At 34.7% G+C, this 26,519-nt stretch overlaps 4 protein-coding genes across 4 annotated transcripts in view; 3 read left to right on the top strand and 1 right to left on the bottom strand.

Annotated features, from left to right (window-relative positions):
- Positions 1-1,514, top strand: part of LOC140920863 (uncharacterized) — a 5,638-nt gene extending 4,124 nt beyond the window's left edge. Inside the window, exon 6 of the mRNA XM_073369776.1 lies at positions 1-1,514. Within this exon, the coding sequence (XP_073225877.1) occupies positions 1-1,383 (1,383 nt within the window). The 3' untranslated portion in view covers positions 1,384-1,514.
- A 266-nt stretch (positions 1,515-1,780) lies between these two features.
- On the top strand, positions 1,781-6,019 carry LOC101508252 (DExH-box ATP-dependent RNA helicase DExH3-like). The gene is made up of 7 exons (XM_027336154.2): positions 1,781-2,019; positions 2,180-2,328; positions 2,882-3,190; positions 4,168-4,227; positions 4,346-4,498; positions 4,628-4,738; positions 4,883-6,019. The coding sequence occupies exons 1-7, from the start codon at positions 1,923-1,925 to the stop codon at positions 5,324-5,326; spliced, it is 1,323 nt and encodes a 440-aa protein (XP_027191955.2). The 5' UTR covers positions 1,781-1,922; the 3' UTR covers positions 5,327-6,019.
- Positions 6,020-9,017: 2,998 nt separating this feature from the next.
- Positions 9,018-11,056, bottom strand: LOC101507421 (T-complex protein 1 subunit delta). The gene has a single exon (XM_004503252.4). It carries the CDS (start codon positions 10,882-10,884, stop codon positions 9,292-9,294), a length of 1,593 nt encoding a protein of 530 aa, XP_004503309.1. The 5' UTR covers positions 10,885-11,056; the 3' UTR covers positions 9,018-9,291.
- Positions 11,057-12,659: 1,603 nt separating this feature from the next.
- On the top strand, positions 12,660-24,575 carry LOC101507100 (DExH-box ATP-dependent RNA helicase DExH3). The gene is made up of 19 exons (XM_004503251.4): positions 12,660-13,077; positions 13,413-13,567; positions 13,654-13,741; positions 14,325-14,570; positions 15,736-15,831; positions 16,636-16,824; positions 16,925-17,084; positions 17,171-17,301; positions 17,786-17,959; positions 18,058-18,330; positions 19,453-19,647; positions 20,200-20,403; positions 20,562-20,631; positions 20,792-20,940; positions 21,481-21,789; positions 22,761-22,820; positions 22,939-23,091; positions 23,221-23,331; positions 23,476-24,575. Exons 1-19 carry the CDS (start codon positions 12,748-12,750, stop codon positions 23,917-23,919), a joined length of 3,537 nt encoding a protein of 1,178 aa, XP_004503308.1. The 5' UTR covers positions 12,660-12,747; the 3' UTR covers positions 23,920-24,575.
- Positions 24,576-26,519: the final 1,944 nt, after the last annotated feature.

Below are 26,519 nucleotides of genomic sequence, written 5' to 3'. Positions count from 1 at the left end.
AGAGACATTCAGAAGATGAATAAACTGTTGGCAGAGATGGAAGAATTGAAAATACGGCCCAGTGTTATAACCTTTGGGATTCTTATTAATCATTTGTGCAAGGCTAGGAGGATTGATGAGGCGTTGGGGGTGTTTGATAAATTGAGAGGTAAAGGAGAAAAGAACAGGAATGGTGTTGAACCTGATGTGGTCTTGTATAATACTTTGATTGATGGACTTTGTAAAGTTGGGAGGGAAGAAGATGGTCTGAGCTTGTTGGAAGAGATGAAAACTGAGAAGAAAAATAGGCCAAACACTGTTACATATAATTGCTTGATTGATGGGTTCTGCAAAGCTGGCAACATCGATAAAGCACGCGAGCTTTTCGGTCTGATGAACGAGGAAGGAGTACAGCCAAATGTGGTCACCCTCAATACATTGGTTGGTGGTATGTGCAAAATTGGAAGGGTCTATAGTGCAGTTGAGTTTTTAAATGAGATGAAAGGGAAGGGCCTGAAAGGAAATGCTGTTACTTATACTGCACTGATATCTGCATTCTGTGGTGTGAACAATATTGATCAAGCCATGCAATATTTTGATGAGATGTTGAGTTCTGGATGCTCACCGGATGCAATTGTTTACTATAGTTTGATATCTGGTTTAAGCATTGCTGGAAGGATGGATGATGCCAGTGTTGTTGTGTCGCAGTTGAAACGGGCCGGGTTCGGTCTTGATAGAACTTGCTACAATGTTCTCATCAGTGGATTCTGTAAGAAGAAGAAGCTGGAACGAGTTTATGAAATGCTTAACCAAATGGAAGAAACTGGGGTTAAGCCCGATACTGTCACATATAACACTTTGGTTTCTTACCTTGGCAAAGCTGGAGATTTTGCAGCTGCTAGTAAGGTGATGGAAAAGATGATAAAAGAGGGTCTTAAGCCCTCTGTTGTCACATATGGGGCAGTTATACATGCATATTGTTTAAAGAAGAATGTTGATGAGGCCATGAAGATTTTTGAGGAAATGTGTTCTACATCTATTGTTCCTCCCAACACTGTGATATACAACATCTTAATAGACGCTTTATGCAAAATTAACAATGTTGAAAAGGCTGTTTCTTTGATGGACGACATGAAAGTAAAGGGGGTTCGGCCTAATACAACCACATACAATGCTATTCTTAAGGGGGTTCGGGATAAGAGAATGCTGCACAAAGCATTTGAACTTATGGACAGGATGGTGGAAGATGCTTGCAGTCCTGACTATGTAACCATGGAGATTCTTACTGAATGGCTTTCTGCTGTTGGTGAAATAGAAAAGCTGAAACTTTTTGTTGAAGGATATCGGGTTTCCTCCAATCCATCATCACTTCAAACTTCACTTAGTAGTAGGCTTGAATTATAAGTCAAAATGCTTAGCTTTTAATTGTCTAAGCACCAAATTTTTGTATTCCTTTGAGCTCATTTTCATACCATTACAGCGGAATTGAAAATTGAATTGTACATGTAAATTTATAATTTATTCAGGTTAGATGATGTCATAATCTATAATTTATGTCAGGTTAGTCTAAACATAAGAGTCGTTTTTTCAGTACACTGTCATTTTCTCAATTGTGGTGCTTCCAAGTTGATTTATCATTCAATGTTTTCACTTCATTTTCTGAATTATGAATTTTCTTTCACTGTTGCCCAATGTTAGGAGATCCAGCTGGCCAGAAAATAAAATGCATATCACTACATTTATTGCATACTATCTTGAATTCTGAAATTTACAATAATTTGTAACAAGAGTGTACTAAGCAAGCACCTAATTCTAAAATTCATTGCACATGTTTTTGGAACTTGAACTAAAATATGAGGTTGTTTGGAATTATTTTCAACGAAACCATGTGCTGATTTAAGACATTCTTCATCTTGTATAAGAGTTGATTTATTCAACTTGCTATGTTGTCAATTAATTTCATTGTGCAGGTCCAAAATGCTGTTGAATATTTGAAGATCATCGGTGCCTTAGATGAGAATGAAAATTTGACAGTTCTTGGTAATAGAACTTGTACTTTTCTGCATCTTGGTCTCAGCTTATCCTGCCATTTTTCTATCAACTGATTCAACTCATGGCATTGGTTTTTCCAAGCCTTTTCTTATGCATTATTTTGATTAATTTCAAGCGTCACTGCGAATATTGTGTTGTCAATTTTCAGGGCGCAAGTTGTCGGTGCTTCCCGTAGAGCCCAAGCTTGGCAAGATGCTCATCTTGGGAGCTATTTTCGACTGTTTGGATCCCATATTGACTGTTGTTGCTGGGCTTAGTGTGAGAGATCCATTTGTTATGCCTGCTGACAAGAAGGGGGTAAGTTATTTCATGTATTTGTGCTGCTTTGTTTATTATATTGGGCCTATAAAACATGCACTGCGAATTAGTTGATCCCATTGAATAAACATGGATTCATATATATATATATATGAATCCATCTTTATATATATATATGTATATATATTCGCAGGAATGTTACTTATATTGGTTTATTTTTATATTAAAATATCATCGTCTTGTTCATTATTTGCTTGGGATCATATCAACTTTGCTATGTGTACGTTAGGTAGAGAAGGTCTAGCTTTGTATTTGTCATTCTCATGAACACATCCCTAGACAAGTGGTTCTATAACTAACACCCCCCTTCAATGAAGAGCCCTTTGAGCTTGAAGCATTGACCTCATTTCCGCTCTACCTTATGCTGAAATTTTAACTTATATTTTGAGAAGAATGGGGCAACAAGGATGAATCTCTAGACCACATGGTCATGGAGGGATTTGATGAATATTATGAACCGACTAAATTTGTTAAGAGAAGGCAAGGCACATGAATTGTTTTATACTAAGATTACTTTGTACTTTCTATGCAGCTTGCAGAGTCTGTCAAGGCCCAGTTTGCTGCTCGTGACTATAGTGATCATCTTGCACTTGTCCGGGCCTATGATGGTTGGAAAGACGCCGAAGCACAGAAAGCTGGTTACGAGTACTGTTGGCGAAATTTTCTTTCTTCTCAAACACTTAGGGCTACTGAATCTCTTCGAAAGCAATTCTTTCACTTGCTCAAAGATATTGGTCTGGTTGGCAACAATTCTGAAACCAACAATAAATGGCGTAATGAGGTGCATATGCTTCGGGCAGTTATCTGTGCGGGTTTGTTTCCTGGAATATCCTCTGTTGTGGTAATCCCCTTACGAGTCCTTTTCAATTCTGTGATACTTCAATTTTAGCTTTCACTTTTTCAAATTTGTTCTGGCTCTGATGCATGTTGAATTGCTCTGTCTGCAGAGTTCGTTTTATCTTACTCATGAAAGTAACTTACCTGCATATAATACACATTCATGTGCACATGCAATAGCAAATATGGGCCACATGGGGGTTACATATTTGCTTCCCATAATTGTCAAAGTTCAATTTTGTTTCTAATTTCAATTTCAATTTCAATTACATTGGTCTCCGTTTTATAAGTGATTCCATTTAGTTCTCTTAATTTCTTTGTTGATATTGCGCTTTTTTTAATCAATGACATATCATATCCTCATCAACAAACAACAAAAAAGAAACTTTTGATTACCTCCAATATCACATCAGCAAAAAACGAAAATAAAGAAAGAAGGAAAGGAGGAGCATTGCCATATCAACTGTATGATATAACTGGAGGAATTGATTACATTGATATGAAAATGGTGGATGTGACTGTAACATTGCAATTTGGAGGGCATAAATGTATCTTTGTTAAAATTAGGACTACTGATATTGTAATTTAAACACATTTGTATACATATTGTGTAACATCCGTAAGTGTTGTGTGTTTGGTTATGTACGTGTTAATCTCATTAAGATATATTATGGACAGTTTATTGTCTGTCGTGTTTTATATGTAAACTAGTTTAATTTTCTTATATAATTCTTTTTGATGTGAGGTTGTGCAAATTGTTATGCAAATCTTGTTAAAATTAGGACTAGTGATATTGTAATTTAAACACCTTTGTATACATATTGTGTAACATCTGTAAGTGTTGTGTGTTTGGATATGTATATGTTAATCTCATTAAGATATATTATGGACAGCTTATTGTCTGTTTTGTTTTATATGTAAATTAGTTGAATTTTCTTATGTAATTCTTTTTGATGTGAGGTTGTGCAAATTGTTATGCAGAACAAGGAAAAGTCAATAGCATTGAAAACAATGGAGGATGGTCAGGTTCTTCTGTATGCTGTAAGTTTCTTCTTCCAATATCCGATGTTTCATCAATCCTTGTATGATTTTGATGAAGTTTTGTTTGAGGGAAAATATAATCCATTGAAGTTCTAAAATTTTGGTGCTGCACGTGTAGAACTCAGTAAATGCTGCGGTACCCAAAATTCCATACCCATGGTTAGTGTTTAATGAAAAGGTTAAAGTGCATACAGTATTCCTCAGGGATTCAACGGCCATATCTGATTCCATGCTGCTCTTATTTGGCGGGAACATATCCAAAGGTGGACTAGTAAGTTCCTTCTCTGTTTTTTCTTCACATTTTCCCTTAATTAGTTGTTCTTTATTGTATGTACCTGTTGCTTCCTTCTGACTACTCATTGTGTTGTAACATATGGTGAATGTACGATTCTTTTGACAGGATGGGCACCTGAAAATGTTGGGAGGGTATCTGGAATTTTTCATGAAACCAGAGTTAGCCAAGACTTATTCAACTTTAAAGAGGGAACTGGAGGAACTGATACAGAAAAAAGTAAGTTCAACTTTATGACCAGAGCTTAAAACTTTGATCCTTATCAAGGGAATAATTCAGTAGTGTATCCACATTTTCCCCTCAATTTTCAATATCTCTTCAAGTCCTTGACACAATTACTTTATGCTCTGTATGTTATGCCAGCTTCTGGATCCAATGTTTGATTCACAATCGCAAAATGAGCTTCTTTCAGCTGTAAGATTGTTGGTATTCGAGGACCATTGCGATGGCCGATTTGTTTATGGTCCACAAATTAAGGCAACAAACTCCAAAAGTGGTGTTGAAGTCGAGGGTGACAATTCTAAAAATCAGCTTCAAACATTTCTTAACAGGGCTCGACATGGATTACCAACTTACAAAACACAACAGCCGAAAAACAACCAATTCCGTTCTACTGTCATATTCAATGGCTTGGATTTTGTTGGCCAGCCATGCAACAGTAAGAAACTAGCAGAAAAATCTGCTGCTGCTGAGGCTATGCTATGGTTAAAAGGGGATAGCCATTCATCTGGTGATATTGACCATGCATCTGTGCTTTTGAAGAAAAGCAACAAGAACAGTAGGAAAAAATCATTTAGTGGCAGTTAAATAGAGTTGAATTACCTTTACAATACCTATGTTGGGTAGATTTGTTTGATGGGGTCCTACACCAAGGCTTGTCTACTGTCACGGTGCAATGGATTCGGGGATGATTTCAACAGCAAGTGTACAGAGCTATTAGCTAGGGATCTTGAATCTGAAAGGTATAGGTCTGAGCCCTTGTTTTTGAAACGGGTGATTGTATCCAAAGTCCACCTAAATTTGGAGCACATTTCAAGAAGTGTATTTCTACAATTGCTTTTGACTAAATCTGACCCAGAGCATAGTCTGCTGGCTGAGCAGCTATTGTAATAATTTATGAAAACTAGTGGGAGTAAACAGAAAAAATTCATATCCACATGCTAATGATGTGTTCGGTTCTGCATTGCTCTCGTGGGCAGAGAAATATACTTTACGTGGGGATTGACTCGGAATACTTTAAAGAGCATTTCTAAGATGTTGTAGTTGCTTACATGATCAAGCCAGCTGATCATCTAGTTATAATATAGAATATGTATTTACAATTACAATTATTTTTACACTCGAGCTAAGAGGATTACGGTGTTTGTTACACCTCCTGAGATGGATTATTTTCATGCTGATGTCTTAAGCTATAAGAGATAACTTATGAATATGGAGATCAATTTTGATTTGATACAATTCAATATCTGAAGAAAAACAAGAGAACTCATTTGGTCTCAATTTTTTCCCTGTAGAACAATGAGAAATTTTTTTACATTTTTCATGTCCACATAGGCACATATCATACAATAGCGGACCAACTATTGATAAGATTTATTAAAATTTCAATTCATCATACAAAAATAATGGATTAAATGGACATGGTTTTGTGTTGTTTCACAATTTTTTGTCCCCTATGTGTGTCAGTCGTAATTATATAAGTTTGTTAATAGAGTTGTTGGGATACGTAATCCGCCTATTTGTTTACTTTTTTTTTCTATAGTTGTAGTTTCTTTTTACGTGATTATTTTTGTAGAAGACATATGATATTTGTCTATAGTTCCAAGACTATTATACTAAAATGATAGAATAATCGCTTGTGTAAATTTTTTTAACAACATAATAAAATAATTTCACATCTCTTTATAGAATGTCATCGGTTAAAAATAAATATTGGTTGCTTTCTCTTAAGGTTTGATATTTAATTTGCATGATTTTAGATATGTACCATTTCACGAGTGGTTGAAAAGAAATATTATTGATACAAATGAGAATGTGATTGTACATGTGTTGGCCTTCTGTTATGAAATATGCAGAGCTAGAAATAAAAAATATTTTGAGGGGACTAATGTTGAGATGACTACCATTGTTCAAAAGACACACGAATTTGTTGTTAATTTTAATAGTGTTAGTGCGGTGTTGTTGGAGGCACTAAGTCGAGGTCCAAGATTGTTTATATATAATGTTTGTTGAATATCCCTATTTATTGGTTGTTATAAGCTTAATGTTGATGCAGCATGTCCGATAAATAAGGATAAATGGGAGTCATGGTGTTGTAGTGAGAGACGTTGATGGTGTAGTAGTTGTTGACAAGTTATTTGTTTCCAAATTCAGATGCGACAGAAGCTTTAACTATGTGGAAATGTTTGAAATTTGTCAAAGATATAACGTTTTTGAATCTTATAGCAGAATCAGATGCTTTAAAAGTGGTCACGACGTTGAACGCTTGTCAACAATCTCTCACCTATGTTGGTTCAATTATTGGAGATTGTATTAATTTAAATATTTACTTTTATAGTTTAAATTTTTTACATGTTAGGCGAGGTCTTTAATTCTCTCACTAGCATAATCTATCGAATTTGTCTATTGTTTTCATCTTTTTACGATGATTTTGAACACAAGTTTTACTTACCATTGAATTTTAAAGTCCTATTATATCTTATGGTGTTTCTACCACATTCAATCATTTTTCATTTAATGGTTCCTCTCTGTCTTCTCTCCTCCCCTGTTCCAAGGTGTCATTCTGTTTTTCTAATTAAAAACGAACAACCTATGTGCCACACCACATCGTCACACTGGTTTATGTTTGTTTGAAAGGCAATTTATGTTATCTGGCAGAAAATACAATTATATGATGAGATTAATAAATATATATATCTAATACCCTTTTCATCTCACAATTAATGGCATTTTAACAACAAAAATTATTTTTTGTTTCAAAATACATATAATTCACAATTTTTAATGCAATTTTAATTATTATTTTTCTATATCACTTTCAATTATTATTATATAAACAAGTTCAAAAACATTACTATAATTTATATTAATAATAGTAAAAAATCCATAAATAATTAAGATAAACAATTCGATAAAATAATTTCTTTTTATTTATTTATTTATTATATTTTTTAATCGGTATGTCAAAATTTTAAACGACAATTATTGTGAGATTAAATGAGTATAAAATAATAACATTCTTTGTTAGTTTTGTTTCTGTGCAAGAAAATTAGGAATAGGCATGCAGAGTCCACCGTTCTCTCAGAGAAAAATATCGGCGGAGACACTTTCTCTCGGGGGCCGACGAAGACAGATAGGTGGATGGAGTAAATGGGAGGAAGAAGAGGGATGTTGAGGGTGTACCAGTAAATTTGGTGGAATTTCTTAATCCAGTGGTAAAAATGTGTTGTGCATAATACACCACCACTTATACGACTTGTGCATGAGTTTGATTCATTCTTCTGTCATTCCACTTATGAACGAAGAAGGATTCTATTTCCTGAAAACAATATTATTCCTCTTACTCTATGCATATACTTAGGGTTGAGTTGTGACTTTAGAATTGCTATCCAAATTCTCTGATAACATTAAACATACATATTAATTAAGCTCTATACATAGACATGCAAAAGTTTCACGCTAAAATTAGAGATAATGGTTCAGCTAAGTTTGAAGATAAGAGCCACATCAGTACAACCATTGCAGGAACTTGGTAAGTATTTCGGCCTGGTCCTTTAAAATATACAGAGTGAACTTAAGCAAAAGAATGAAAAATAACTTAATCAAATGTTCCTTGCAGTGATGGCTAAAATGAAAAACAGCACTGAGAAAGAAATCCCCACACCCCAATACCACTACTGTATTTAGCAAATACTATAAGATCAAATTTGTCCGGTTGAAAGCAGTGTTATTGAATGGCGGTCAAGGCAGAAGGCGGTGGCAGGATTTCAACAATCTACAGTTGGCCATGTTACAGGTGTGGCGGTTTATACGGCAGCCAAAAATAGCAGATTTTTGCCTATCTGCCATCAACAACACTGGTTGAAAGCAAGCATCGTGCACTTTATATAATATTAAAATCATTTGGATCAATTCATCCCATTTTATGGACAGCTCTATAAAGATGATTTTTACTTTCATACTGTCAAATACCAATAATGACACTAGGATCCATCCTAACTCAGCACCCAATGGAATAGGAGTAGGAGTAGTCCCCCACCCCACATAACTAGTTTCCATCCTCTAATTTCATAAGAGCATCCCTACCAGTTTTTATTATAAATATAAAAAAGATAAAAGGCGCAGAACAAAATAATAATAGTTTAAATTTTCAAGTCTTGTGATGCTTCAACTAACATCATAAGAACACAATTTATCCACACAATTCCATGAAGCAACCGCTCAACTCCTTAAGGGGGGAGTAATGACACAAACAGAATCGAATAATCAATAGCCATAGTGGTCAAACATATAATCAACTATGGATAAACTCACAATACACATAAAGATGAAGTGCTTTGGATGACTTGCAGGAAGTATCACAATCCACAAGGAGATCCAAATTTGTAAATAACAACAGCAGCCAGCGTCAAAATCGATTAAACAACATCACTAAAGAGAACATAAACTACCAAACTTAAAATTAACGTATGAAAGACATAAAACATAATACGATGATTCAGTTTTTCTTTCTCTAAATTCCTGTCTTCCTGTTCCTATCCATTAAACAAACTCTACCTCACAGTGACAATATCATCAATCTTCAAAATCATCCGCACGCACTCTGTTGCCAAGGTGATAGCACTCGTGCTTACAAGCAGTGGCTGCACCACATTCTCCTCAAGGATGTTTGTAATTTGACCTTTCCTGACATTGATTCCAGCATTTATCTCACCCTGCGCATGACGATTCCTCAGCTCAGTAACAATCGCAATTGGGTTCAAACCAGCATTCTCAGCCAAAGTATAAGGTATGACTTCAAGCGCCTCAGCAAATGCTCGAATGCAATAACCCTCCATCCCATGCAACACCTTTGCCCAAGCACCCAATTGCCTCGACAACTCAATCTCTGGAGCGCCACCACCGGCAATCAAAAACCTTTTAGCAACCAAACACCTAACAACACACAAAGCATCATGCAGACTCCTCTCTGCTTCATCAAGCACAAGCAGATTGGATCCACGAACAAGCACGGTCGTGGTCTTTCCCATATCCTTAATACCAGAAATCTTCACAATCTTTCCATCCCCAAGAGAAACTTCCTCCACAAGATCAGCATAACCCAACTTCTCGACACGAAAATGCTCAATATTAGCAATAGGCAAACAGTTAAGAGTCTTGGTAATGAACTCAATCTCATCCCGCTCAACATCTTTAATCACCAAAATCTTAGCTTTAGCAAGGTAATGCAAAGACAAATCAGTAACAGCATCTCTCAAAATACTCTTCTGAATCAACAAAACATTACAACCAGTTGCCTTGATCTTCTTAATCATACCCAAAATATAACTCCTTTCTTCCTTCAAAATCCTATCCATCTGAGAATAATCACTCACCACAATGCTCTGTTCGATATCGGTTTTGGGAGGTGAAATCTGAAACTGAATCACAGCAATTTTAGCATTCTCCATTCGGGTAGGTCCACCAGCGGCGTGGCTAACCTTCTTATCGAACACCAAACCCTTCACAAGCTCGGTATCATCCACGGTTCCACCGAGCTTCTTCACGATCTTGACGTCACGGAGATCGACCATTTCGGGTTTGGCGGGGTCTACAACGGAGAGGACTGAGTCGACGGCGAGGGGAGCGAGGAGGGAGGAGTACTGGCTTACAACCTTGCTGTTAAGAGAAGTGCTAGCGGATTTAACAAGAGAGTCACGGTCGGAGAGTTCAACAGGAACGGCCATGGCAGTGAGGACGTCGACGGCCTTGACGGAGGCTTTGTAGAGAGAATCTGAGATGACGGTAGGATGAATACCGTGAGAGAGGAGGAGGAGACATTTTTCGAGAAGCGCGCCAGCGATGACAACGACTGTAGTGGTACCGTCGCCGGCGGCGGAATCTTGAGATTTGGAAAGTTCGACGAGCATCTTAGCAGCGGGTTGGAGGACTTTCATCTTGTTGAGGATGGTGGCACCGTCGTTTGTGATAATGACCTCGTCGGAAGAAGTGGAGATCATCTTGTCCATACCTTTAGGACCGAGACTGGTACGAACGGCGTTGGCGACGGAACGTGCGGCGATGATGTTGGCTTGACGGACGTCATCCTTGCGCTTGTTGTCGACATAGGATTCAGTCTTTGAGGAACGGTGTGGAGGAATTGCCATTGATGATGATTATGAGCAAACCCTAATATGAGTAAAGGGAAAATGACGTGAAATGAGTGTTTCAGTTCAGAGTGTGTGAAGTGAAGAAGAAGCTTCTTTTAGAAAAGAAATGAGGGTTTTGCTTTTTACAGTTTGTGTGTATTATTTGCCTTGCTTTTTCTATGCCTTCTTCACTCATTCTACCGAAATGTAGGGCGTCTCCTTTTATTTATCTTTTATTACTATTTTTGTTAAAATAAATTCTTCTACTATTTTACTTCATTCTTTCTTTTGTGTGTACAGAAAACAGCTTAAATCATTTCACTCATAATGGAATTTAATTTGTACGTAGTTATACTAGATGTCAATTATAATTGTTAGATTGTTATTTAACTTCAATTATATATATATATATATATATATATATTTACATTTTAAATGCACATTGATGAAATAGATAAAAAAAAAAGTCATATCTATTATGTTTTGTGATTCATCGACAATATATCAAAATTAATCTTTTAATAAATAATTAATGAATTACAAAAAGATAAAAATCAAAAGTTTGGTGACGAATTCACTATATAGTTACTCTTACTGATAAATAGGCGAACATGTATGTTTGTTTCTCATTAAACTCAACCAAAAAATTAATGACAATAAGATCACAAATATTAGCATTCAACAATAATATAATCATCTTCAGATAAGCTCAAAAGGAGTACTGTTTCAACGACTAGTTGCAAGTCTAGTTCAATGATAACATTTGAATGCTCCAAATTTGAAATCCATGTAGACGCTTGGAAAATGATTGAGATTTGGTCCTCTTGCACAAAATTAGATTAAAGAAATGGAAGCCTTAACAAAAGGCCTTATATCATTAAAATGTAGTGATTAGACGATTTGGATCAACAATCACATTTATATTATATCGGAATAAATTAATTGGGGGTTTCATATTGAGCAGTCAGGGACATGACTCCAACCGACATAAAATAAAAACACCTATGTTGGGTTGCCTCTGAATCCTCGCATATAGTTTTTGTTCATCATACTATTTTTGTAGTAGATTTAATATTACCCTAAAAAACATTTTTATTTATGGCGCACCAAATACTCCAGACCAACATCACTAGATAACTAGCTTCTCCTACTTAAAGTAACCACAAACTTTAAAAATAAGATGCAAGACTGGATCAAACACATAAAACTCCTCGTAAATATTATCCTATAAATCCAATCTTGCCCAACACACATGAATCTTCATACATGTAAAGATAATGTGCAAGGGAGTCTCCACGCTTTCCTTACACAAACTTCAATTTGTAATGCACTTAATGATCTTCTTCCACAAATAATGTCAAGTGGGAAGGAAACCATATCACTCTTGTCACATAAAAGTCATTAACACGGTGAGTCATCTTCGTCTTCCAAGTCAAACTCCAATTTTCATATATATGGTGTTGATCCACAACTATTCGAATACAACATATATCTCATTATAATTGAACATGTACAACGAGAACCAATCTTCCAGTTTGGTATATCATTATTTATAGAAATAAACATCCACACTTCGACGATTCTTTCTACTGCTACATAATCGAATATAGGATGATATTGACAATTCTAGTCAATTACTCAATCAATTTATATTATTATTAATTATTATTCTGTATTTTGGTATTTTCTAACGTTTTTTTTTAAAGTTTTAAACCAGAGTATATGGATAATTTATTTATTTATTTTAAAAATAGGTTGTTTAAAAAACAATTTCAAAGTAATAAAAGGAAGGAGGGGTTAGGGATACAAAAGCTGCGTGGTTAGTGCAGCACCTCATAACTCGTAACTCCTAACTCCGAAGTCACAATCACAACCACCACCATGCCACTAACGCCGATGCGAATTCGAGTACCATACTCCGGTATTTTCAGACTCGCCACTCGCCGTCCTATCCTCATACCACCAACACGCTTTTCACGTCCTTCTACTTTTACTTCTACTTCCACTCCCACAACCACAAACCTTCGCCTTCGCCTTTCATCCTCTTCACCCGCTTTCAGGCACAAAACCCTTGCTGTGCCCTTTTTGCATCAGCAAAGTTCCACTTACGGTCGTTTTGCATTTCGTGACGTCTCCAGTGATGACTCTGACCTCGAAATTGCTTCTTCTCACTCACATGCTCGCCCTCAACCTCAACCTCAACAACAATTGGTTAGCTTCATCTTCTCACTCTTTTATTTTCCTTTTCACATCTTATTACTATCAAAATAACTGTTATGTTATTTAGCCTGTTACTCATTTATACTCGGTAGAGTAGATTGATTTGAATTGAATAAAATTTGGTCAATTTTGATTCCTGTGGATACTTATTTTTGTAGCACCGAAACTTCTTATTGAAAATTTGTTCCAATGTAGACGGACACTAACACTTTGATTATATTTTTCTCATATTAGTACCGGTGCCGACTTATCATTGTCATGTCTGGTGTGTGTCGGTATCGTGCTTCATTTATATTTATCAGTCTTAGTGATTTACTACTTGTTAGGGTGATTCAACTCTTGAAAACATTGATGCCTGGAGATGGAAACTTACCATGCTTCTTCGCAATAAAGATGAGCAAGAAGTTGTGTCCAATGAGAAAAAGGATCGCCGTGATTTTCTCCAACTTGAAACTTTAGCTACCAGGATGGGTTTATATAGGTATCTTAACTTCTCCATCCACACATTCTCTCACATTTTATTTTATTAAGTAATCTTATTATTATTATTCTTTTGTTCTTTGGCAGTCGACAGTATGCAAAACTTGTTGTCTTTAGCAAGGCACCTTTGCCAAATTACCGCCCTGATCTCGATGATAAGCGTCCCCTGAGAGAGGTATTACTTTGCATCAAAGGTTTCCTTTCTGTTTTTTGAATTATTGCATAAAGGAACCATAGCCAAGTATGCTGAACATCATTCCCTATATTTTCAAATTTTAACTATGTTTCTATATATTAAGTTGACAGTTCTGAAAATTATTCGAAAAATGAAAGTTTTTATTTATTTGAGCTTGGTGTCCTTCAAGTGTCAAGCCATAGTTGACTGTCAACTAAGTGACCAGCATTTTAATGTTAATGTTTTGGGATGGAAATGGGAGGAGACAATATTGTAGGTAGGGATGAGAGAGGTGTAGGTTAATAATTGGCGAGGTATGGTAAAGAAATGGATGAATTGTTTTCATTGACGACACATCATCATTTTAATGATGTGGCAAAATAGGTGATTTGATGCCAATCAATTGTTTCGTGACTTGGATTTTATAGATTATAATAGACCCCTAGCAGTAAACAGTGCTAATAAGTACAAACAGAGAACAATCTTAATGTTTTCAGCTTTTGACACTGCAAAATTGAGTTGTTTGGCAAATTATCTATTCTATCTTGCTTGTGTGATTGGCTACTTTTTCTATGTTCTGCAGGTAACCATACCATACGGTGTTCATAGAGAAGTAGATACTCATCTCCTTGCTCATCTTTCACATAAGGCTACAAATAGATTAGGATCTTTGGATGATTCCTTGCACAGATCAAGTAATGATGGAAGCATTCCTGGTGACAAAGGAATTTTTGAGCACGTGGAGCCCATGAGCCATAATAGTGTTGTCAAAGAGAAAATCCTTCAAAGAAGAGGCTTGCAAATGCGTCAGCAACAACAAGGCTGGCAGGTTTCTTGTCTTTCCGGTCTAAACTTTGAAGTGCATCTCATTTGCCATTACAGTTTCAGTTGTTTCAGTAATTTCAGTCTAGAGCATGTTCTTATTCTGTGAATTATTGAAAATATATTATAAATTTTTTATAGTCAGGAATGTTTTTAGGTTCAGCCTTGATTCTTTTAGTCTGGCCATATATCTTATACATATATTTCATCGTAAGAGTCATATCTTTTAATCTGGCCATGTGAAAACAAATATCTTTTATGTAAAACTCTTGGACAGAGGCACAAAGCGGAGTGGCTGACCCCAAAATTGCTATACTAGGATGACCGCTTTACTGAAGACTGCAATATAAGTTAAATAATTTGTACTATAATGTACATATATAAATACTCAAAAAGAAAAGATGCATAAAATGAAATGCATATTTATAATTAATAATAAGAGAACAATGGTAGCAGAGAACATGGAGGGGGGCAAAATAAAATAGTCATAAGATCACGCAAAAATGGAACAGAGAGACGAGAAGGTGAAAACAAAATAGAGGTAGAGGAAAGGCACATGAGGAAGGGCACATGTCTTTTTTCTGCTCAAAAAGCTTGTGAAGTAGGTTTGCCCTAGCTTGGAAGGAAAGGGACGGCATTGACTGGAAACAATGCCAGTGATCAATGGATGTTGGTGATTTTATCAAAACAGGGGACAGAGCAGTTGTGTCATGTGAGTAAAACTTTAGACAAGGTTTTCAATTCTGAAGTTTGTTCTGGTGAGAAAAAAGAGGGAAATCGCAAGATCCAACCCAAAAAATTGTTTGACAACTAAAAATGGGGGCAAAGAAAAGATTTTGCCTCCACTTTAGTGTAACAGTTGCAACTGATAGCTATGAATTTAACAATACATTTTTAGTAGAGAACAAAGCTATTGGTACATTAAAGCAATTATGACAATTTGATTATGTAATTGTAAATTTTTCCCAACTTGTTGATTAATCAAGGTTGGTTGAATATTCTAGATCTATATTTGATAGTTATAATTCCCGTTTTATGATTTCTAACCTTGATATATCATGATGTCAGCTGTTTATTGATATTTTCTCTAAGTAAAAATTTATATACTTGAATGTTTTTTGTCATTGTCTTATCCTTTAGAAATGTTATAACATATGCTGGTATATCCATAGGAATCTCCTGAAGGGATAAAGATGCTTGAATTTCGTAGTAGTCTTCCTGCATTCAAAGAGAAAGATGCATTTTTGAAAGTCGTTTCAGAGAATCAGGTGAAAAAGGAATAAATGGTTCTATTTGTGATTTGTAATTTATTATTACTCTCCTTATGATTTATTTACTTCTATAAAAGAAAAGCCAAGTGAAAAAAGGTTTTAGGATATGATGCCCATGTATCATCCTTTTTATAAAAGGTGCCAATGCCATTGTATAACTTACTATCTTCTTGGGAATTGGTGTCAATTTTTCTTACTTATCCAAGATGCTGATTGTCTTTGATAAATTGGGATATTAATTATTATCTAAAATAGAAATTTTTTATGCTCAACTAACATCAGTTATGTCTTATGCAAAATTTTAATCTCTATTTTCATAGCGTTCAGCACATCACTGTTTTATTACATTGCATAGATATATGTGGAGCTGCTGCATGGACACAAACTAGATTGCATATTGAATCTTGTGGACATGTGTAATATTAGGATGAAGGGGTGGAATACAAAAAATGACAAGCATGGAGAGATATAGACACTATAATCCACTTTTTTAGACAATCATCAAACAAATGTAACAAATTTGGGCATAGGTTATAACTTACAAATTAAATAAGAAATAATACAATATATTTTAGTAAAATTTAAGCTACATTATCTTTTTCTATGTTACAGTAGTCTGAAGCAAACAATAAAATTGATTCACTCATAGCTTCTGAGTAAATGATAATTTATAATGGGTAACATATGTGGTAATAGTATCTATGCAGGTCTATATCTTGTCGAGAATATGAATCCCAATATGCTTGTGCTGCTGAATGATAATTTGTGTTAATTCGTATCTTCATTAATGAAAATTTGCAGGTCATTGTTGTCTCAGGTGAAACTGGTTGTGGTAAGACCACACAGCTTCCTCAATACATATTAGAATCTGAGATAGAAGCTGCACGTGGAGCTCTATGTAACATAATTTGTACTCAGCCTAGAAGAATATCTGCTATATCTGTTTCTGAAAGAGTTGCAGCAGAACGTGGGGAAAAATTGGGAGAATCTGTTAGTTTCTGGTCCTTTTTAGCTTGCTAATGCTTGAACTATTTCAACTTATATGCTAACTGATTAACATAAATCCTTTGCATATTTTTCATTCTGAAAGGTTGGTTATAAAGTTCGTTTGGAGGGTATGAAAGGGAGGGATACTCGTCTTCTTTTTTGTACCACAGGTGTTTTATTGCGGAGACTACTTGTGGATAGAAGTTTAAAAGGTGTAACTCATGTTATTGTTGATGAAATTCATGAACGTGGAATGAATGAAGGTAACTATATAATTGTTTCATTCCAATATTGTTGTTACATTTAATATGATAGCATGAGGCTTACCACTGGCTTTCACTTTTGTCAGATTTTCTTCTCATTGTCCTGAAAGATCTTCTCCCTCGTCGGCCTGATTTGAGATTAATTCTGATGAGTGCAACTTTAAATGCTGAGCTATTTTCTTCCTACTTTGATGGTGCCCCGACTATGCATATACCTGTAAGCTCAGGATACTCATTTCTGCATCTTAGTTAAAGTCCAATCACTGCCATGCCTTCCCAATATATCTTACTATTGTGGTATTTCTGCAGTCATATAATTTGTTCTGATGTGATTCATTCGTTAACTTGTCAATGATTAGTGATGTTTCATTTTTTATGGACACAGCGAATTTTCTCTCTTGATACTGATTATAAATTTTATAAGCTTTTCAAAATTAAAATTGTGTAATTTAGCAGTTCAGCAACTTAGCTGTTGAAACAAAAGCTTCTGTTGGATTTATTTGGCATATTAACAATTTTAGTAAGATGGCAAACTGACAGGCAGCTTACTTTTTGGCTAATCATTCCACAAACTAGTATATGAAATTTCACAGTTTTCTGCTTTCTATGACTCTATGAGTATACATTTGCTTACAGATGATGGGAAATGATAGGGTAAACTCATTTTCCTTTTATGTTTTTGGTACATGTACAATATCTAGGGATTTACATTTCCAGTTCGAGCACATTTTCTTGAGGATATTCTGGAAAGGACTGGATATTGTTTGACTCCTTATAATCAAATTGATGACTATGGTAAAGATAAAACATGGAAAATGCAGAAACAAGCTCAGTCTTTCAAAAAAAGAAAGAGCCAGATTGCTTCTGCTGTTGAGGTACACAAGTTGAGCTGGAAAGGTTTTATTTGCTTTGCCTTTTTTTGGGAGGTTAATTTTTTGATTAATTCTGTTGATTTGTCTATGGTTTTGCATAGGATGCATTAGAGGTTGCAGACTTTAAGGGTTATAGCCTACGCACTCAGGAGTCATTGTCTTGCTGGAACCCCGACTCAATTGGTTTCAACCTTATCGAACATGTTCTTTGCCACATTGTTAAGAATGAAAGGGCAGGTGCTGTTTTGGTTTTTATGACTGGTTGGGATGATATAAACTCTTTGATGGATCAACTTCAAGCTCATCCTTTGTTGGGTGATCACAGAAGAGTATTACTTCTTGCGTGCCATGGCTCTATGTCCAGCTCAGAGCAGGTGACCTTGCTAGTAATAGACCGAAAAATCATCACAGTAAATGTTACTTGTTGCTATCTAGTTTACAATTTAATAGTATCTATTGTGCATTTTTTTATTAAAATATTGGGAATAATGATTCTCTTAAGCTGATTGAAATTAAGTACTCTGTAAAATTGGGTGCTGTGTTATTGGTTTCTGGGAACACTATATCAGTTTGTCCAAGAAAAGTAAAAACACTTTAATATCAAACTTAAAAACAAACTTGTAGAGTATCTTGTTGAACATGAGTTTAGCCTCCAATTCTTCACTCTTTTGGCCAATTGATTATTGTGGCTGCTCATCCACCCGCCAATGTTTACTCAAAATGTGTAAAAAATACTACCGGATTGGAGCTTCCGGTAAATCATTAATCCTATTTTTTCACTACTGTATTGAGTTTTGTTTCACTACCGGAACCTAGAATCCGGGAAAATGCTGAGAATTGTGGAGAGCTGGAAGAGCATCCACCATTGATTATTTAAAAGGACCTGTTTAACGCATTTTCATTTTGCTTTGGAGAGAATTGGTATTAGAGTAATTGTGGCATATGTTCATGTATCAGTATAGTAACATGTTTAGTGTTTAGTTGAATGGGTGGTTAGTAGCAGATCACTTTGTAGCACGACACTTTTGATGAAAGGCGTGTCTAGTGTCCGACATAGATATGATGCCAACACATGTGATTACATGCAATTAATTTATTTTCTCAAATTATTAGCGGCGACGATGTGTCAATGTCGTGTTCGGTGTTTGTGTCAGTGCTTTATAAGCAGATCGTACGAACAGACCACACTGTTATGTTAGTTACAAGACATCACTTTGAGCTTCTAAAGGCTCTCCCACTGTATAAGTAGTCAGTGTACCATCATGAAATGTCAAGAATCATTTCATCAATTTCTCTCATCAGAGACTCTTTGATCTCTCCCAGATCTAGCATTCCTCTTTCACTTTCTTTTAAATCTTACAGGGGATTTCTTACCATACTAAATTTTTGTACTTTAACTGAATGAATAACATCTATCTATCTATATATTTAATTTAATTTATTCATTCATTATATCATATAGTGAATTTTGTTTGCATTCTTGTTTTGCCTTGCAGAAGTTAATATTTGAACATCCTGAAGGAGGGGTGAGGAAGATTGTTCTGGCTACTAATATGGCCGAGACTAGTATTACCATCAACGACGTTGTCTTTGTGGTTGATTGTGGAAAAGCAAAAGAGACATCATATGATGCGTTGAATAACACTCCTTGTTTGCTTCCAGCATGGATCTCAAAAGCTGCTGCCCGACAGGTATGCGATTGCTCAAATTAGTATCGTGAATCTGGATTATTCAAGACTATTTGTCTATTTCCTTTCAAAAGGAAGATGGTTAGATTAAGGGCCTGTTTCTTATAGATTAACATTATGTGAAAGTTAATAAATGTGAAAGTTAACATTATGGTATGTGATACCCAAGGTATTTTAACATATATACTACAGAGGTCAGAAGATGATGAAAGTGATAAACAATATGCATATAACCTATTCAGTTTTTTTGAGATACAACCTATTTTGTCATTTTAAGATATTTTCTTTTTAAAAAAATTAGATTGAAGTAATGTGTCAATTGTAAATAGATGCTCATTCATAGTGCTTTTGGTGGATCAGTGTAGTTGGATCATGAATGGATGTTAACATGTGATTTTTGCTATCAAGTTGCCCTATATCTTTTGAGGATTTGAGCTGCTGAATATGACTGTTATCTGTGAACAGCTTCATAATGTATTCTTTACCATATTATTCTTTTGGTTTAAAGTTTGGGTTGTCTGGTTTCTTAGAAAGTTCTTGTTTTTTCTTTTTTAGAGGAAAGGAAGGGCTGGTCGTGTTCAACCTGGCGAATGCTACCATCTTTATCCCAGACGCGTTTATGATGCTTTTGCTGATTATCAATTGCCAGAGCTTTTAAGAACACCTTTGCAGTCCTTATGTCTACAAATAAAAAGTCTACAACTTGGAAGCATCTCTGAGTTTTTATCTAGTGCTCTGCAGCCACCAGAGCCTCTATCGGTAAAATTCATTGCACATGTTTTTGGAACTTGAACTAAAATATGAGGTTGTTTGGAATTATTTTCAATGAAACCATGTGCTGATTTAAGACATTCTTCATCTTGTATAAGAGTTGATTTATTCAACTTACTATGTTGTCAATTAATTTCATTGTGCAGGTCCAAAATGCTGTTGAATATTTGAAGATCATCGGTGCCTTAGATGAGAATGAAAATTTGACAGTTCTTGGTAATAGAACTTGTACTTTTCTGCATCTTGGTCTCAGCTTATCCTGCCATTTTTCTATCAACTGATTCAACTCATGGCATTGGTTTTTCCAAGCCTTTTCTTATGCATTATTTTGATTAATTTCAAGCGTCACTGCGAATATTGTGTTGTCAATTTTCAGGGCGCAAGTTGTCGGTGCTTCCCGTAGAGCCCAAGCTTGGCAAGATGCTCATCTTGGGAGCTATTTTCGACTGTTTGGATCCCATATTGACTGTTGTTGCTGGGCTTAGTGTGAGAGATCCATTTGTTATGCCTGCTGACAAGAAGGGGGTAAGTTATTTCATGTATTTGTGCTGCTTTGTTTATTATATTGGGCCTATAAAACATGCACTGCGAATTAGTTGATCCCATTGAATAAACATGGATTCATATATATATATATGTATATATATATGTGTATATATTTGCAGGAATGTTACTTATATTGGTTTATTTTTATATTAAAATATCATCGTCTTGTTCATTATTTGCTTGGGATCATATCAACTTTGCTATGTGTACGTTAGGTAGAGAAGGTCTAGCTTTGTATTTGTCATTCTCATGAACACATCCCTAGACAAGTGGTTCTATAACTAACACCCCCCTTCATTGAAGAGCCCTTTGAGCTTGAAGCATTGACCTCATTTCCGCTCTACCTTATGCTGAAATTTTAACTTATATTTTGAGAAGAATGGGGCAACAAGGATGAATCTCTAGACCACATGGTCATGGAGGGATTTGATGAAATATTATGAACCGACTAAATTTGTTAAGAGAAGGCAAGGCACATGAATTGTTTTATACTAAGATTACTTTGTACTTTCTATGCAGCTTGCAGAGTCTGTCAAGGCCCAGTTTGCTGCTCGTGACTATAGTGATCATCTTGCACTTGTCCGGGCCTATGATGGTTGGAAAGACGCCGAAGCACAGAAAGCTGGTTACGAGTACTGTTGGCGAAATTTTCTTTCTTCTCAAACACTTAGGGCTATTGAATCTCTTCGAAAGCAATTCTTTCACTTGCTCAAAGATATTGGTCTGGTTGGCAACAATTCTGAAACCAACAATAAATGGCGTAATGAGGTGCATATGCTTCGGGCAGTTATCTGTGCGGGTTTGTTTCCTGGAATATCCTCTGTTGTGGTAATCCCCTTAGGAGTCCTTTTCAATTCTGTGATACTTCAATTTTAGCTTTCACGTTTTCAAATTTGTTCTGGCTCTGATGCATGTTGAATTGCTCTGTCTGCAGAATTCGTTTTATCTATACTCATGAAAGTAACTTACCTGCATATAATACACATTCATGTGCACATGCAATAGCAAATATGGGCCACATGGGGGTTACATATTTGCTTCCATAATTGTCAAAGTTCAATTTTGTTTCTAATTTCAATTTCAATTACATTGGTCTCCGTTTTATAAGTGATTCCATTTAGTTCTCTTAATTTCTTTGTTGATATTGCGCTTTTTTTAATCAATGCCATATCATATCCTCATCAACAAACAACAAAAAAGAAACTTTTGATTACCTCCAATATCACATCAGCAAAAAACGAAAATAAAGAAAGAAGGAAAGGAGGAGCATTGCCATATCAACTGTATGATATAACTGGAGGAATTGATTACATTGATATGAAAATGGTGGATGTGACTGTAACATTGCAATTTGGAGGGCATAAATGTATCTTTGTTAAAATTAGGACTACTGATATTGTAATTTAAACACATTTGTATACATATTGTGTAACATCCGTAAGTGTTGTGTGTTTGGTTATGTACGTGTTAATCTCATTAAGATATATTATGGACAGTTTATTGTCTGTCGTGTTTTATATGTAAACTAGTTGAATTTTCTTATATAATTCTTTTTGATGTGAGGTTGTGCAAATTGTTATGCAAATCTTGTTAAAATTAGGACTAGTGATATTGTAATTTAAACACCTTTGTATACATATTGTGTAACATCTGTAAGTGTTGTGTGTTTGGATATGTACATGTTAATCTCATTAAGATATATTATGGACAGTTTATTGTCTGTCGTGTTTTATATGTAAATTAGTTGAATTGTCTTATGTAATTCTTTTTGATGTGAGGTTGTGCAAATTGTTATGCAGAACAAGGAAAAGTCAATAGCATTGAAAACAATGGAGGATGGTCAGGTTCTTCTGTATGCTGTAAGTTTCTTCTTCCAATATCCGATGTTTCATCAATCCTTGTATGATTTTGATGAAGTTTTGTTTGAGGGAAAATATAATCCATTGAAGTTCTAAAATTTTGGTGCTGCACGTGTAGAACTCAGTAAATGCTGCGGTACCCAAAATTCCATACCCATGGTTAGTGTTTAATGAAAAGGTTAAAGTGAATACAGTATTCCTCAGGGATTCAACGGCCATATCTGATTCCATGCTGCTCTTATTTGGCGGGAACATATCCAAAGGTGGACTAGTAAGTTCCTTCTCTGTTTTTTCTTCACATTTTCCCTCAATTAGTTGTTCTTTATTGTATGTACCTGTTGCTTCCTTCTGACTACTCATTGTGTTGTAACATATGGTGAATGTACGATTCTTTTGACAGGATGGGCACCTGAAAATGTTGGGAGGGTATCTGGAATTTTTCATGAAACCAGAGTTAGCCAAGACTTATTCAACTTTAAAGAGGGAACTGGAGGAACTGATACAGAAAAAAGTAAGTTCAACTTTATGACCAATGCTTAAAACTTTGATCCTTATCAAGGGAATAATTCAGTAGTGTATCCACATTTTCCCCTCAATTTTCAATATCTCTTCAAGTCCTTGACACAATTACTTTATGCTCTGTATGTTATGCCAGCTTCTGGATCCAATGTTTGATACACAATCGCAAAATGAGCTTCTTTCAGCTGTAAGATTGTTGGTATCCGAGGACCATTGCGATGGCCGATTTGTTTATGGTCCACAAATTAAGGCAACAAACTCCAAAAGTGGTGTTGAAGTCGAGGGTGACAATTCTAAAAATCAGCTTCAAACATTTCTTAACAGGGCTCGACATGGATTACCAACTTACAAAACACAACAGCTGAGAAACAACCAATTCCGTTCTACTGTCATATTCAATGGCTTGGATTTTGTTGGCCAGCCATGCAACAGTAAGAAACTAGCAGAAAAATCTGCTGCTGCTGAGGCTATGCTATGGTTAAAAGGGGACAGCCATTCATCCGGTGATATTGACCATGCATCTGTGCTTTTGAAGAAAAGCAACAAGAACAGTAGGAAAAAATCATTTAGTGGCAGTTAAATAGAGTTGAATTACCTTTACAATACCTATGTTGGGTAGATTTGTTTGATGGGGTCCTACACCAAGGCTTGTCTACTGTCACGGTGCAATGGATTCGGGGATGATTTCAACAGCAAGTGTACAGAGCTATTAGCTAGGGATCTTGAATCTGAAAGGTATAGGTCTGAGCCCTTGTTTTTGAAACGGGTGATTGTATCCAAAGTCCACCTAAATTTGGAGCACATTTCAAGAAGTGTATTTCTACAATTGCTTTTGACTAAATCTGACCCAGAGCATAGTCTGCTGGCTGAGCAGCTATTGTAATAATTTATGAAAACTAGTGGGAGTAAACAGCAAAAATTCATATCCACATGCTAATGATGTGTTCGGTTCTGCATTGCTCTCGTGTCGTGGGCAGAGAAATATACTTTACATGGGGATTGACTCGGAATACTTTAAAGAGCATTTCTAAGATGTTGTAGTTGCTTACATGATCAAGCCAGCTGATCATCTAGTTATAATATAGAATATGTATTTACAATTACAATTATTTTTACACTCGAGCTAAGAGGATTACGGTGTTTGTTACACCTCCTGAGATGGATTATTTTCATGCTGATGTCTTAAGCTATAAGAGATAACTTATGAATATGGAGATCAATTTTGATTTGATACAATTCAATATCTGAAGAAAAACAAGAGAACTCATTTGGTCTCAATTTTTTCCCTGCAGAACAATGAGAAATTTTTTTACATTTTTCATGTCCACATAGGCACATATCATACAACAGCGGACCAACTATTGATAAGATTTATTAAAATTTCAATTCATCATACAAAAATAATGGATTAAATGGACACGGTTTTGTGTGGTTTCACAATTTTTTGTCCCCTATGCGTGTCAGTCGTAATTATATAAGTTTGTTAATAGAGTTGTTGGGATACGTAATCCGCCTATTTGTTTATTTTATTTTTTCTATAGTTGTAGTTTCTTTTTACGTGATTATTTTAGTAGAAGACATATGATATTTGTCTATAGTTCCAAGACTATTATACTAAAATGATAGAATAATCGCTTGTATAAATTTTTTTAACAACATAATAAAATAATTTCACATCTCTTTATAGAATGTCATCGGTTAAAAATAAATATTGGTTGCTTTCTCTTAAGGTTTGATATTTAATTTGCATGATTTTAGATATGTACCATTTCACGAATGGTTGAAAAGAAATATTATCGATACAAATGAGAATGTGATTGTACATGTGTTGGCCTTCTGTTATGAAATATGCAGAGCTAGAAATAAAAAATATTTTGAGGGGACTAATGTTGAGATGACTACCATGTTCAAAAGACACACGAATTTATTGTTAATTTTAATAGTGTTAGTGTGGTGTTGTTGGAGGCACTAAGTCGAGATCCCAAATTGTTTATATATAATGTTCGTTGAATATCCCTATTTAGTGGTTGTTATAAGCTTAATGTTGATGCAACATGTCCGATAAATATCATGGTGTTGTAGTGAGAGACATTGATGGTGTAGTAGTTGTTGACAAGTTATTTTATTACCAAATTCAAATGTGGCAGAAGCTTTAACTACGTGGAAATGTTTGAAATTTGTTAAATATATATCTTTTTTGAATCTTATAGCAGAATCAGATGCTTTAAAAGTGGTCACGACGTTGAACGTTTGTCAACAATCTCTCACCTATGTTGGTTCAATTATTGGAGATTGTATTAATTTAAATATTTACTTTTGTAGTTTAAATTTTTTACATGTTAGGCGAGGTCAACCAAATTACTTATTATTTAACTAAATATGCTCTTTATAATTTAAATTGTATGTAGACTGAAATGACTCTATTTTGTATTTCTTATGTCTAGACTTTGTTGCCATGCTTTCTTTAATGATAATATCATTGTCATAAAAAAAAAAAAATTCAATAAGAATTCATTACTACACCATAACACCTTACCTTTGTATTATTAGTTAAAAACTGTGACATAAAACAATTGTAATCTTTTTAATTTTACATTGACAATATTTGACATTTAAAATTTTTATTTTGACATTTATATCTCGAAAATTATAATAACAATATTGTATACAAGATACTCTAATAACGTAAATATAAAAAGAGGAAATTATAAAGAGTTTATTAGAATACATAATATAAACTTACATTGACCTGGTATAGAATGAGGTATCACTATCACCATGTTTCAATTGTCACACTACCAATTTATAACTACTCTTAACATAGTGAAATAATGTGGCAACATAACAAATTTTTAGTAGGAAACAACTTTGCACTAATTGTGCAAATCTTTTAATTTTATTTTTATCGCGCATGTATCCTTTAATTTCAATAACAAATTATAGAAAAAATTATATCTAAGTGTTTTATTTTATTTAATTATAAAAAATCTATCATTTTATCAATTTTTTCTACAAAATAAAGATGTATCTAAATTTAAATTGTAAATATTGGTAAAATATCTATATAAAAAATATAAAAAATACAAAAAATAAAAAGATTTACTAGTAAATTATAAACAATTATAAAAATTATAAAAATATAAAAATTTACTTGAGAAAAAATAAAAAATAATTAAAATA

This window comes from Cicer arietinum, chromosome 6 (genome assembly GCF_000331145.2).
Source record: "Cicer arietinum cultivar CDC Frontier isolate Library 1 chromosome 6, Cicar.CDCFrontier_v2.0, whole genome shotgun sequence".
Classification (NCBI taxonomy): Eukaryota; Viridiplantae; Streptophyta; class Magnoliopsida; order Fabales; family Fabaceae; genus Cicer; species Cicer arietinum.
The sequence above is the reverse complement of the archived record's forward strand: the minus strand, read 5'-3'. Positions and strand labels throughout refer to the sequence as shown.

Bases quoted from the DNA above. Each gene is read 5' to 3' on its own strand.
- LOC101507100 (XM_004503251.4), top strand. From the start codon at position 12,748: ATGCCACTAACGCCGATGCGAATTCGAGTACCATACTCCGGTATTTTC. The intron at 21,790-22,760 runs GTAATCCCCTTA...ATTGTTATGCAG, and splicing joins CTGGAATATCCTCTGTTGTG to AACAAGGAAAAGTCAATAGC. The intron at 22,821-22,938 runs GTAAGTTTCTTC...CTGCACGTGTAG, and splicing joins GTCAGGTTCTTCTGTATGCT to AACTCAGTAAATGCTGCGGT.
- LOC101508252 (XM_027336154.2), top strand. From the start codon at position 1,923: ATGTTGTCAATTAATTTCATTGTGCAGGTCCAAAATGCTGTTGAATAT. The intron at 3,191-4,167 runs GTAATCCCCTTA...ATTGTTATGCAG, and splicing joins CTGGAATATCCTCTGTTGTG to AACAAGGAAAAGTCAATAGC. The intron at 4,499-4,627 runs GTAAGTTCCTTC...TTCTTTTGACAG, and splicing joins ACATATCCAAAGGTGGACTA to GATGGGCACCTGAAAATGTT.
- LOC101507421 (XM_004503252.4), bottom strand. From the start codon at position 10,884: ATGGCAATTCCTCCACACCGTTCCTCAAAGACTGAATCCTATGTCGAC.